The sequence below is a fragment of the Eublepharis macularius genome, chromosome 5, assembly GCF_028583425.1.
Source record: "Eublepharis macularius isolate TG4126 chromosome 5, MPM_Emac_v1.0, whole genome shotgun sequence".
Classification (NCBI taxonomy): Eukaryota; Metazoa; Chordata; class Lepidosauria; order Squamata; family Eublepharidae; genus Eublepharis; species Eublepharis macularius.
Window position 1 is genome coordinate 17951280 of NC_072794.1, and position 12492 is coordinate 17963771.

Here is a 12492-nt window from a genome sequence, read left to right on the forward strand (position 1 = left end):
ATTTGGAAGAGCACCGAATACAGCCTCTGGGAGGCAATTCCCTCTTAGTGGGCCTGTTTTGAAAGTGCAATTTAAGATTTGGTTGGTGGGAAAATGGCGTGAGAGACCACTTCTGTGGTTCTCCCTTCATCCCTTGGCATTTTGCTCTGTTTGGGGATGAAGAGTCCATGGCAATTGGTCCCAGACGGTTTTTCACTTTTCGTGCTCTGTCAAGGGTATAGCTCTCATAGATACTGCTTGTGGCAATCTGCGATTCCTTCTTAGCAGGGGATGAGCTTGTCTGCTGGTGAGGTGTTCTAACACAGCCTGTGCTTGTCATTTCTCCCCCACTTTGGTCTCATCCAGGCGCTACGAAGAGGAAATGTACTGGCGGAGAGTTGAGGAAGAGCAGCTGTACTGGGAGGAGCAGCAGCGGCGGCGTCTGGCTGCAGACTGGCGCCCTCCGCCTCTCATGGGCAGGCCGGGAGTACCAGTTCCCCCTCTCTTGGTGAGTCCTCGTTTGAGATTTCTTGTGCCATAAAAGCCCAGACTTCTGGTGTTCGTATGTTGTGCTCTCTCTTCCCACCCCCCCCCCCCGAGGCTAGACTTGGGCTTTTCCCAAGAAATGCAGTTACGGGTCAAGTAGGGTTTTTTCCTGTGGTTTAACCAGGTTCTATAAATGCCTGATCTTCCACAAAAAGGCCTTAACTGTGGTCAGAGACAACAGTGAGTTTCTGTCCTGCCCTGAGGCAAATGCCTCTCCAGTGCCCTAATTCTCTACATATGTTGCAGGACTCTGGGAAGAGAGGGAGGTAGCTTGGTTCCTCAATTTTGCCTGTGACTTCCCCAAAGCCACCCGCAATAAGGATCTCACTTTGCATAGAACCAAGTGTGCTTGGATTTTTGTAAAAGCAAGCTTGGCCATCAGACGGCTTTCAACACAATACATGCTGTGTTGACATCAAAGCTGTGCTGCAGTGCCTGCTGCGTTGATGCAGAGATGTGTTCTGTGGAGGTCGAGGCAGCGTTCAGATTCAGGATCTTCTGTCTAGTGCCTGGGCTTTTGGTGTAGAGCTTCTGCTTTTGGCTAGACTATTCTGATCATCCTTAATCTTTCACTTGGTAAAAGATCTGTTGGGTTTGTGTGGAGCAGTAGCTGAATTTGGAGAGAGAGAGAGGGGCGAAACAAGCTTGTAGTCTGCATGGTTGCAGTATATATTAAAAGCTTGTTTAAGAGGTGTTTTGGCTCCCTAGCAAGGAGGAAGGTGTCAGGAGTGCTTTCTGTCTTAGCTCCTCCTCTGTCTCTTAGGGCTTTTATCTCCCCCAACCCTCCCCAACTATTATTCTGTTCCTTTGCCAAGTTTGAAACCTGCTTCTTTGTGTTTTTTCCCTCCTTCTAGATTGCTTGTTAAAGCCTGCCATTTTATCTCCCGCAGCCCACCTGGCGGCCAGACTCTTCCGATGATCGACACGTCATGACAAAACACTCCAGCATCTATCCTACGGAAGAAGAGCTTCAGGCCATTCAGACAGTGGTATCGCACTCTGAACGTGCCCTAAGGCTTGTCTCTGACTGGCTTACGGAACAAGAATCAGGGAAAGAAGAAGGAAGTAAAGAGCCTGGGTAATGCTTACCTATCTGTCGAATGCACTGTTTATCCCTCCCTTCTTCAAAGGGTGGTTCTGTCCACACTTATTTTATCCTCACAACAACCCTGTAAGGTAGATGAGGCAGAGAGAAGGCAATTGGCCTGAGGTTTTCCAGTGGGTTTCACGGCCAGGTTGGGTAATCTCCTCCTCTATTGACTTCTCCCACCATTGGGGCAGAAGCCAGCCCCTCGGTTTATCATTGACCTACGCGATCTAAAGAAGGCTGGAAGAGATCTAGAAAGACACTGGCAGAAATCTTGCACTGAATCTGATAAAGCGTGTTATAGAGTCCATTGGAAGACAAAGAAATGTTATTTCTCTGAAATCATTGCATCAGCTGTTTCACAACCATCCCAGTTTTTTAAGGTTTCTTAACATCTTCTGACTCCTACATCTGAATCTTTACTGGTTTAAAAACAGACAATTAGCTGTGACACCTTTGTAAAGTTGTTTGCTGATAAAACAGGATGAATACACTCTGACTTGGATGCCTCTAATGTAGGCACGGTGGACGAAATGCTTAATGTGCTATCTTGTCCACTTACAGACTGTTTTGACCCAGTTACAGTGATAGATATTGACAAGATCCTGGCATCTGTGAAGGCCAGTACTTGTGCATTGGATCCTTGCCCATCTTGGCTGCTAAAATCTTGTAAAGACCACATAAAGGCACCTTTGCTTGGCCACTCAAAGAGCTGGTTATCCACCCACTACTTAAAAAAAAAAGCCCTAGACAAAAATGACGTGGCCCATTATCATCCAGTCTCAAATCTGCCCTTTCTAGGCAAAGCGATTGAGGGAGCAGTAGCAGACGAACTCCAGGTCTTGTATAATTCTAGCACTCTGGACCCTTTTCAGTCTGGTTCAGGCCAGGCTGTGGGACTGAGACAGCTCTGTTGGCTTTAGTTGATGGCTTCTATCTGAATGTAGCCAAAGGCATGTTTCATTGTTGCTCCTTCTGGATGTAGCTGTAGCCTTTGACACCACAGATCATGCAATTCTCTTGAGGTGTTCAGAGGCAGAAATGGGTACTGGGGATGTGCCTAGAATTGGGTTAAATCATTCCTCGTGGAACGGACTCAAAGGGATCTTGCCAGCCAGCCCCCTGGTGATGCAATAGAGGCTGCTGTCTGACAGCTGTGGTCAAATGGTTGAAAGTGCACAAATTGAAATTGAACCCAGACAAGATGGAAGTGATGCTGGTTGGGGTGGCATAGATAGTGAAGAGGTTCGGTTGACCCTGGCAGACTTGGTTGAGAGCCATGGGATTGTGCAGGATCCAGCTTTGCTGCTACAGAATCAAGTTCATGCAGCTGCAAAAAATGCCTGGAAGCTTTCTCTGCAACTTTTACCTTGTTACAGTGTTTGTTTGAATGTTCCAGCTGTTGACCATTTTGATCTACATTGTGTAATCAGCCTTGAGTCTCAGCAAGAAAGGCGGACTATAAATACTGTATATTTATTTATTTACGTTATTTATATAACTTGTCTTTCTCTTCAACGGGGACCCATTGTGGCTTAAATCATTCTCCCCTCCTCTTTATCCTCACAATCACCCTGTAAGGTAGGTTTGACTGAGATTGTGTGACTAGCCTGCAGTCATCCAGCGAGCTTCCATGGCAGAGTGGGGATTCAAATCTGGGTCTCCCTGATGCTAGTCCGACACTGTAGCCACTGTACTGTATTTAACCCATGTCACTGGCAAGTATATATGAAAAATCCTGGATAATTGTGTACTGCAAGGGTTCTTACAGAGATTATATCAAGCAAACTTGGGTTTGCCACTGAATCTGGGTTCCCGGATGGGAGTATGTATGTATGATACACATTTGTCTATTAACGCTTTACATTTACAAGTAAAATGATTGTTATTATTAACAACCACCACCAGCTTTCAAGCATACAAAACACTGCATGTATAATACTTCACTGTAATCCTTATAGCCACTTTGTAAAAAGTACTGTTAACCTGGGATTCAAACTTGGGTCTCCCAGATCCTAGTCTGAGACTGTAACCACTATACCACACTGGCTGGTAACATGGCTTTCATTGTTGGGGAACTACCTGTTTTTCTTGGTTGTCTCCATCCATTACATTTTAATCTCACCTTCCAAGGAGCTCAGGGTAGCAATTACGGGCCTCTCCTTCTGCTAGGGAGAAACGAAGGGCTGGGTCACAATTTTAGCATCCCACGTGCAGCTCTTGGGGTGTGCCATCCAGTCCTCTCGTAGTTGGAAATCCAGAGGCATCTTGGAAAGTTCCACTTGCGCTTTTTAAACGGCCCGTGCAGTGTAGCCAGACTTCATGAGTGCTCTTCCTCCCACAGGAAGACTGAAAGCTTGCCTCGGGTGCTGAAAGGGGTCATGCGAGTTGGTGTCTTGGCGAAAGGGCTGCTTCTCCGTGGGGACAGGAACGTTCACCTCATCCTACTGTCGGCCCGGAAGCCGACACTGACTCTCCTCCAGAGCATCGCTGAGCAGTTGCCTGAGCAGCTGGGGGTAAGATTGCTACCTGCTTTAGCCAGGCTTTGGTGACTTTGCATGTGTGCCTCCACTGGCACTGCATAGAGTTCCGTAGGCAGACTGACAGGGCCCTGCCTCCTCCATGGAGCTTCCCCTTCTGAAGCAGGCACCATGAAGAGAACAGATGAGGGGTGAGCAGGAATGCAAGTGAACAAATGTCAGTTGTACCTACTTGGATACAACTGATCAAATTAAATTAATTCGATTTCTTGCCCACCCTCCTCACGAGCAGGCTCAGGGCGGGTTACAACATTATATAGGGGGTACAATAAATTAAAACAACAACACAATAAAATTAAAACAAGACACAATAAAAGATAAAATACACAATTTCACAATTCCAATACAGAAGTTAAATTGATCATGCAGAATTGGTGGGAGGGGATTATGCCCAAAACATCATGGAAAAGGAGGGTTCTGAAAAGGGATGTAAAGAACGGGGGAGGTGGCACCACGTAAGTGGGGAGGCAGGGAGTTCCACTAATGGGGCAGCAAAGGAAAGTGGGTGGAATCTTAGGAAAAGACCTTTGGCTACAGGGGGTAGTTTATTTTTTTTTTAAAACTTGTAGCCTTCTTTTCAACCTAAAAAAGAGTCCTCCAGGGCAGCAGAAACATTAAATGGAGCAAAAATTACTATTGTCCAAAAGCTGGACAATTCAACCAGTTTTAAAACCAGTAATCTAACAGCAGTTTAAAAAGTTATAACCCCAAAAGTCTAGGAATCAGTTAGTAGCAAAGCCATTAAAGCCCGCAGTTGGTAGTGAAAATCCTTACTGTGTGAATAAATAAAAAAGAGCATCTCATCAGGGAACACTCTCTCCTAAAGCCATCCGGTAGTTTTCAGTACCCAGAAGGCCCAAAGGAGACCAGGCTGATTTGGGGCAAGGGGAAGTCGGAGGCCGCCCTGCCCTGAATAGTTGCCAGCGTTTTCTGTGTTAATGTGAGAATGCAGAGCTGGACACCATTGGCTGCTCTTGGATCACAGGCAGGGAGGGAAGTTGCAAGAGGGGAAAGGAAGGTCACAGGCATATTGGAAGAGCAGGGCCAAAAGATAGAGGAGTGCTGTGAAGACCACAATGGGCAGCTTATCCTGGTGGTGGAGGAAGGCAGCATCCCAATGTCGAAATTTGAAATGGGAAGTCCCCTAGTCTGAGCAACAGGAGAAGGGAATGTTTTTAGAGAGGGAGAACTAGAATAAAGACGGAAGGAACTGGGGGCAGGGGGAAGTGATGGCACACAGAGGGTGATGGCATTTGCTCTCACATCCTGCTTCCCAGAAGGTGACAAAAGATGGTTATGAAGTTGTGCCCAACGTGAAGGAAGCCAATATCGTCATTGCCTCGTCCAAGGACCCCAAAATGCAAGTGACGGTGTCACTCACCTCTCCTCTGATGAGAGAAGATGCTCCTGCTACTGAACCAGGTGAGTTGTTGATCATCGTATTTGGGCATGCCGAGAGAGACCGTTTCTGAATGAACCATTAAAATGTAATCTTTGTGATTTTTCTCCTTGAAACCATAAGGGCTGGTGTTTGGGCACATCCCTGTCTAATTTAGTGGCAGTGGCAGGTTGCAGCAGAGTTGCCCAATGCTTCTTTGCTATAGCTTGGATTGCAAACGGTGGGCAAACCAACCAGACCTGAATGTTGTGGGCTGAAATGGGTATGGAAAATCACCTGGGCCCTGAACAGATAGACACTGGTTTGGAACGGTCCAAGGGAGAGGCGGAGGCTGTGCTGTAGAGCAGCTGCTTTGCTTGCTGAAGACCCCAGGTTCAGTCTCCAGCATCTTGGGTAGAGAGACTGGGGAAGGCCTGTCTTGGTCTGTGACCCTGGACAGCCACTGCCTGCCAGGACAGGCTGGCCGGACTAATGTTCCACAGAAGGCAGCCTCCAGATTTCATTTGCTCTTCAAGTAGTCTAGATTGTGGGATTCAGTGCTACTCAACAAAACAGTGATGATTGTGGGGTTTAGATGCCTAGGCTAGAGCTTCCATTGTTGGCTGCTGGTGGTGGGGAGTTGCATTCTGTTCTGATCCCAGTTTTCTGTCCTTGTATCCTTTAGAGGCATCATCAGAGCCTCAGCTTGACTCTTCCGACACCTTGGATAAGGAGAAATGCCTGGAGTCACTGGCTGCTCTTCGCCATGCTAAATGGTTCCAGGTAAAATAAAAGCTTTTGTGAGATGGTCTGTATAGTTTTCTAGATGGCCAGGCAAGCAGAGGGGAAACAGGAGGGCAAGTCCTTTCCTTGAATATAATCTCTTCTTCTCTTTTTAAACAAAGAGAGACTGGGCCCATGTTAAGATTGGAGGTGCCTTGTATGTCATTTCAGTTCTGGTCATAAGATCAGACCAATGGGATTGCGTAGGGTGGAAGGACAGAGCAGGAATCCCAGCAAGAAGATGCTGTGGACAGACTCAGGTGGTGATGCTGGGTTCCCAAGCACATCTGATTTATTCCTCATGGTACAGTCAGTTTGGGCATCGCTGCTCTAGATTCCTCCCCCCCCTCCTTGGAGAGCTGCCCTGTACCAGCCTGCTGGGATGTAGCTTCAAGGTGGAGACGCTTGTGTTGTTTTTTTTCTCTTCTGCAAGGCCCGAGCGAATGGTCTGCAGTCATGTGTGATCATCATCAGGGTGCTGCGGGACTTGTGCCAGCGTGTGCCAACATGGGGCGCTCTTCCAGATTGGGTAAGGAGAGAAGGAAGGAAGCCAATTCTCGGGAGTCACAGGCCAAGCTTCCTAAATGGCTCATGAATTACAGCATTAGGGAACCTGCGGTAGTGATCCTCCTGCCACCTTCTTGGGGATAGAAGTAATCGCTCTTCTTCAGTATAACTCTCTGATTATCCCAGCAGAGAGTATAGTAAACTCCTGCTGAAATTTCTGGAGGGTCATGTAAGAGACAAATTATGAATGGCTACTGCCAAATCTCGCACCTCTGTGGGCAGTTTCGGATGCCAGGCAGCAATGGAATTTTGACCCCTCTGTGATGATCTAAGCCTTTTTGGGAGTGCAAGAGTCGTTTGCAAAGGTCATGTTTGTCACTCTGAATTTCTTTGTGACGTTTGTGTACCGTCTTTGAATGCAAATATTGCTCAGGTGGTTTTACATACAGAGTTTAGGAATGTAATGCATCCAGTCCTTAACTGACCAGATGTTTTTCCCAGCAAAAAAAGAGTGAGTCAAAGCGATCATCTCATTCAATTCCAAATGCCGGGAAGAATAGAAAATAAGTTGGTTTCTGCCGGTCTGTTCCTCTGGCAGTGGCACTTCCTTCTGGTGGAAGGAGAAGGGGAAGAACCTCTTGCGTTGGGGGAAAGTTCTTTGCCCCAGGAGGAAGCGCGTCTGCTAGCAAAACAACTCTCTGGGATCAGTCACTTCACTTCAGACGTGAAGATGACTCGTCCAGGATCAGACCAGGGGGTTATCTAGCCCAGCATCATGTTTCCCACAACAGGCAGCCAGATACTTGCAGTAGATTTACTCAAGGTGTGTCAGAGGAAGACTGTCTAGGTAAATGCAGGTGCCATGTTTAGCTTTCCTGGGTAGTAGCCACATTGCCCTATATCCACTTCTCTGAATTTATTCCATTCCTGTTTAAAGCCAGGAAATAAGGGCTGTTGGTGATAATAGACAAATGACAGAGGAGCCCTGACAGGTCAGATTGAGGCTGTGTCTAATCTGGCTTCTTGTGTCCAAAGATGGCCAGCCACATGCCTCTGGGGAACCCACTGAGAAGGCATTCAAGGCTTCTTTTGCTTGCCCCCCCCTCCGCATCTTATATAGAAAGGTAGACTGCTTCCGAGTATGGAGGTTTCAAAGATGTTCTGATAGCGCTTGAATCTCCTGCCCACCAGTGTGTGTGTGTGTGTGTGTGTGTGTGTGGGGTGTGAGTGTGTGTTAATCCTGCTGCTTGACAATGTTGATGTTTCTGAACTGAAGTAGTAATATTGGTTCTCATCAACTTATGCCTGTGAACAAGTGGGCAGTACTCCCCATCCCAAAGATTTTGGACTGCTTTCAAAGTTGGCCACCACCTGGAGATCACCAGGGCACGAATGGTAACAGGCAGGCTCTTTTTAAAAATTCTCTTGTCTTTTCTAAATGGCTCCAATCTCCCCCCGCCCTCCCAAGGCAATGGAGCTCCTGGTCGAAAGGGCCCTGAGCAGTGCTACGGGGCCACTGGGTCCTGGCGAGGCCATACGGCGAGTCCTTGAATGCATCGCCACCGGAATGCTCCTGGCAGGTCAGTTCTACACAGGCACAATGGCAGCATTTCCCTACGGTTACTGTTGGGCTGTGAGTCTTAACACTACTTGAAGTATGGAGGAAGGAGTTGGGGGCGCCTTGGTGAAATCCACCAAGGTAGGCTCCAGACTAAATTGGCTGTTTCCACAAATTCCTCCTCCCTTCTGCAGCTCCCCACATGTCATTACTTGGGGTCCCCTATCTCACAGGAGCAGCATTTCATGGCGATTGGGGGGGGGGGCGGGGGAAAGGCAGGAAAGTTCATTTCTGGCATTGGAAAATTTAGTCTGGATCCAGCCCACTGCTGCCAGCTTCTTTCGGCTCTCAGGCCTACTTCTAAACATGAGCAGGCGAGCTCAAAGGACTTCTCCATGCAACTTTTCATGAGCTCTGCATCACATTGAAACAGGTGCAACTTGTGCAAAGCTGCTAAGGGTGCTTGGGTAGCGTGCTGTCAGAATTCCTGCAGTCAGAGGTGGGTGTGTTGGCTGTGGCAAGCCCTGATGCTTTGTTATCTAGATTCGAATATGCAGATATTCCTGTCCCTCTGTATTTTCTGCATGCACTTTTTTTGAAAAAGCCTTTGAGTGTTTTCATCGTGTTCTAGCCCTGATTTGCACAGGGCTGTGGGTTTAGCTGAATTTCTCCATTTTGGTTTGAAAGTTGAAGTTTCCAGTCCTGAGTGCAGGACACAGAGCATGTGGGTAGCGCGTAGTGAAATTGCATCAACAAGCAGGGATGTCTTTTGTGTGCACACAGCAGGGGAACTCTGATTATGATCATCTGTAACTAAACTTGGCTATAGCAGGGGGGGTGGGGAGGCAAGGGATTATGGGACATGATTTTTCAAAAGTAAATGAACTGAGTAAGCAAGCTACAGGACTGTTCCTTGCAGGGTGGGAGTGGCCTCCGGCAGCCAAAAACGTGCCTTTACCTCCCCTCGATACCTCTCCTGTTTGGGTCATGTAATTGGTGCTGCCATTCCTCCTTGCCTTCAGATGGCCCTGGGCTTCAAGACCCCTGTGAGAAGGAGGCGACAGACGTTTTGCAGAGCATGAGCCGGCAGGCACGGGAGGAGGTCACAGCCAGCAGCCAGGTGGGTTTTGGTGCAACACCGCCCCGCCCCCCCCCATTAGCAAAAGAAATACAGATTTGTCATACCAGAAAACACGCATGAGAATGCACTTTACAGCAAGTCAGGCACATAGTCCATTGACTCTGAAGGTGTCTCCTGTAACTCGCAGTGGTTCACTGGGTTTTCAGACTGAGAACAGTCTTTCCCAGTGCCTGGTACTCTTTATGCAGAGGTGCCAGTGATTGGATTTAGGACTTTCTATGGATCCAGAACCCCTTCCACCAATCTGTACAAATGCAGGAAGAGATTTCTTGGCCTCTCTCTTTCCAGCGTGCTCTGGGTAATGCGGGGGGAGTTCAAGGTTCCCAGCCGCGAGAGGCCCTTTTGCCCAGGAAGGTTGATGTACAGAACCCTTCCTGGGTTTGGTCCTCTCTCCGTCAGGTGGGTTCCTGCAGCTGCTTTGCTCGGGAGACGGTTGTAAGTCAGCTGGACTTTGCTCTTGACGGTTTGCTGCCAACGGAGCCATGATGCAAAGAACCGAGAAATTAGTGAGGGGCGAATGCCCCTTGCGAGACCCAAACTGCTTGTTTTCTTACAAGCCTCCGTGTTGCACTTTCAGAATGTTCAAATGTTTGGATGAAGACAGGCATGTGTTTGTGGGTTCCTTCCCTAGAAAAGGGAAGAATACGCTGACACACATGGGTGTGGTTCTTTAAACAAAGGATCGTATGCTATGTTGGAGCCTACCTAGAAATTGTGACTTCTCCAGGTTGAAGTGGACTGTAGTTTTCAGTTTTCCAAGATGAATTTGGTTGCCTGAGCAGTGCTGTCAATTGGGCAGATGCAAGTACATCTGAAATACCTCTCATCTTTTCAGTGCCGGATCCAGGGTTGCCCATGCCCAGGGCAACCCTTGGCTTACTGCCTCGCGCGCGCGCTGCGTGATGACGCCACTTTGGTGACATCATCACGCAGGGCGGACGGAGGCAGCGTGTGGGGCTGAGAAGCCGCCTGCCCCATTTGCCTCCCCGCAGGCAAATGCCGCGGGCGGCCTCTCAGCCCCCCGCGCTGCTTTCGCCTGCTCCGCAGGACAGGGGGCAGCCAGCTTGCCGTGCACAACCTGCCCTCCAGGGCAGGCGAAAGCAGCACAGGGGGCTGTGAGGCTGCCCGCGGCATTCGCCTCCCCGCAGGACAGGGGGCGGCCGGCTTGCCGGGCACCCCCTGCCCTCCAAGGCAGGCAAGAGGCAGCACAGCTCCCCGTGCTGCTTTCGCTTGTGCCGCAGTACAGGGGGCAGCTGGCTTGCCGGGCACCCCCCGCCCCCCCGTAGATCCGGCCCTGCATCTTTTAGGGAAACAAAAGAGAAAAAATCGAGCACTGTGAATAGGTTTAAGTTTTGGAGCACATTATTTGCCAGGCTTGCAGCACTGTAGACTTTTCCAGGGATTTTTTTTTTAGCAGCCTGCACCAAAAGCTACATGATAAACTGCTTCTGAAAAACTATTTCCAAAATCTGTTTGAATAACAAATTCCTCTCCTCCACAGCATGCCCTGCGGATGCTGGCTTTCCGTCAGATCCACAAAGTGCTCGGCATGGAACCCTTACCATCACCCAAAAGCAGACCTGGTGTTCACAGCCGGAAAAGGCGAAGGGACACCGATGAGGAAACAGAGGGCGAAGGGGACGGGAAGAAGGATAAGAAAGAGGACGACAAGGCCTAACCACTGTTGCAGGATTGGCTAAGCCAATATTGACATGACTTAACTCTTTTATATATATAAATATATATAAAAATATATATATTATGTTGCTGTTTAATCTAAAATTTGGTAATTTCGAGTGTTTTTTCTCTTTCTCCCCCAACCCCTTGGAACAGCATACTGTAGATTGTTTTACTGTGCTTGAATCATTAAAGGGATTCCATCATGCAAGAGTTAACGTTGCTTCCGCAACAGCCCCCCTGCTTTTTTGGTCCCCCCACGCAACAAAGATGGTCTCCTTCACGGCTACTTGTTTGGCATCCCTTAAGGAAATACCTTGCTCCGCTAGCATCTGCCCTGAGCTTTAGAAATGTCTTACATCGTGCAGTTCCAAAAAGAACTTTGTTGTTCACTTCTTTGGTAGCACACCCAAGAGGGGCAGGATTTCTCATTGGGAGCTCAGGCAGAAGTAGCGGTTTTAAAGAACCATGGGGCTTCTGCTGGAAAGGACAAGCCGTCTCAGTCTGCTCTCTCCCTTCTGTTGATATGAGGTGTGTTCCCCCCCTTTGGGTATTGCTAGGCAAGATGTTTGATGTAATGATACAAAAAGAGAAGGTATGGGGCGGGTTGCACCTCATTTTACAGTGGGCAGGGGCAGATGCTTCAGCACCCAAAGGAGAGAATGAGATTTGGTTTTCTTCCTCAGTGGGGAACACAACCTGCCCCCAGCCTCTTCAGGAAGGAGAAGGATTCCCTTGTTACAAGGTCATGACATTCAGGAGCAAAAATAGGAACGGAGGTGACAAGTGCTGGAGAAAGCAAGATGGACAAGATAGGTTAACTTCTCTAAACTGGTGGGTGTTTAGCTCTCTCAAACTAGGCACAGGTTATCTTGTATGCCTTGCAAAGACCAGGACCGAGCCCAGAGTTGTTGTAATGGAGTAGTAAAGTCATTGAGCTGCAATGCAGCACTTCTTGGGTTAAGATCACACTGCTGCCATGAACTCACCAGGTGGCCTTGGGTAAGCCATTCCGCTCAGCCCCAGCTGTATTTATTGTGGGATAACAACACTGCCTCTTCACCACTCTGAGTAGGCACTCATTCAGTCCAGAAGAGTGGTATACAAATGAACTGTGTTTTTATTATTTCAAACGTGCATTCAAGCTGTAACTCGTGACCCGGTAACTTGTTCTTGCAGCTTTTTGCTTCTTGGCAGTTGCCCCTCAACTCTCTCCTTTTTGGAAGCTATAGCCATAGTGGGTCAGATTCTGCAGCTGTCCTAAGATGGCACATTTCTTCTGGTGTAAACAGCCTT

At 48.3% G+C, this 12492-nt stretch overlaps 1 protein-coding gene across 4 annotated transcripts in view; it reads left to right on the forward strand.

Annotated features, from left to right (window-relative positions):
• The window catches only part of LOC129330204 (zinc finger RNA-binding protein-like), a 38549-nt gene extending 27147 nt beyond the window's left edge, over nt 1-11402 (forward strand). For 3 of the 4 annotated variants that reach the window (XM_054980201.1, XM_054980203.1, XM_054980202.1), the window contains exons 11-19: nt 346-487; nt 1416-1603; nt 3957-4128; nt 5430-5574; nt 6216-6313; nt 6747-6842; nt 8289-8400; nt 9401-9498; nt 11021-11402. In XM_054980201.1, coding sequence (XP_054836176.1) covers nt 346-487; nt 1416-1603; nt 3957-4128; nt 5430-5574; nt 6216-6313; nt 6747-6842; nt 8289-8400; nt 9401-9498; nt 11021-11197 — 1228 coding nt within the window. In that variant the 3' untranslated portion in view covers nt 11198-11402. The other variant, XM_054980205.1, reaches the window with a different exon arrangement.
• The last annotated feature ends 1090 nt before the right edge of the window (nt 11403-12492 follow it).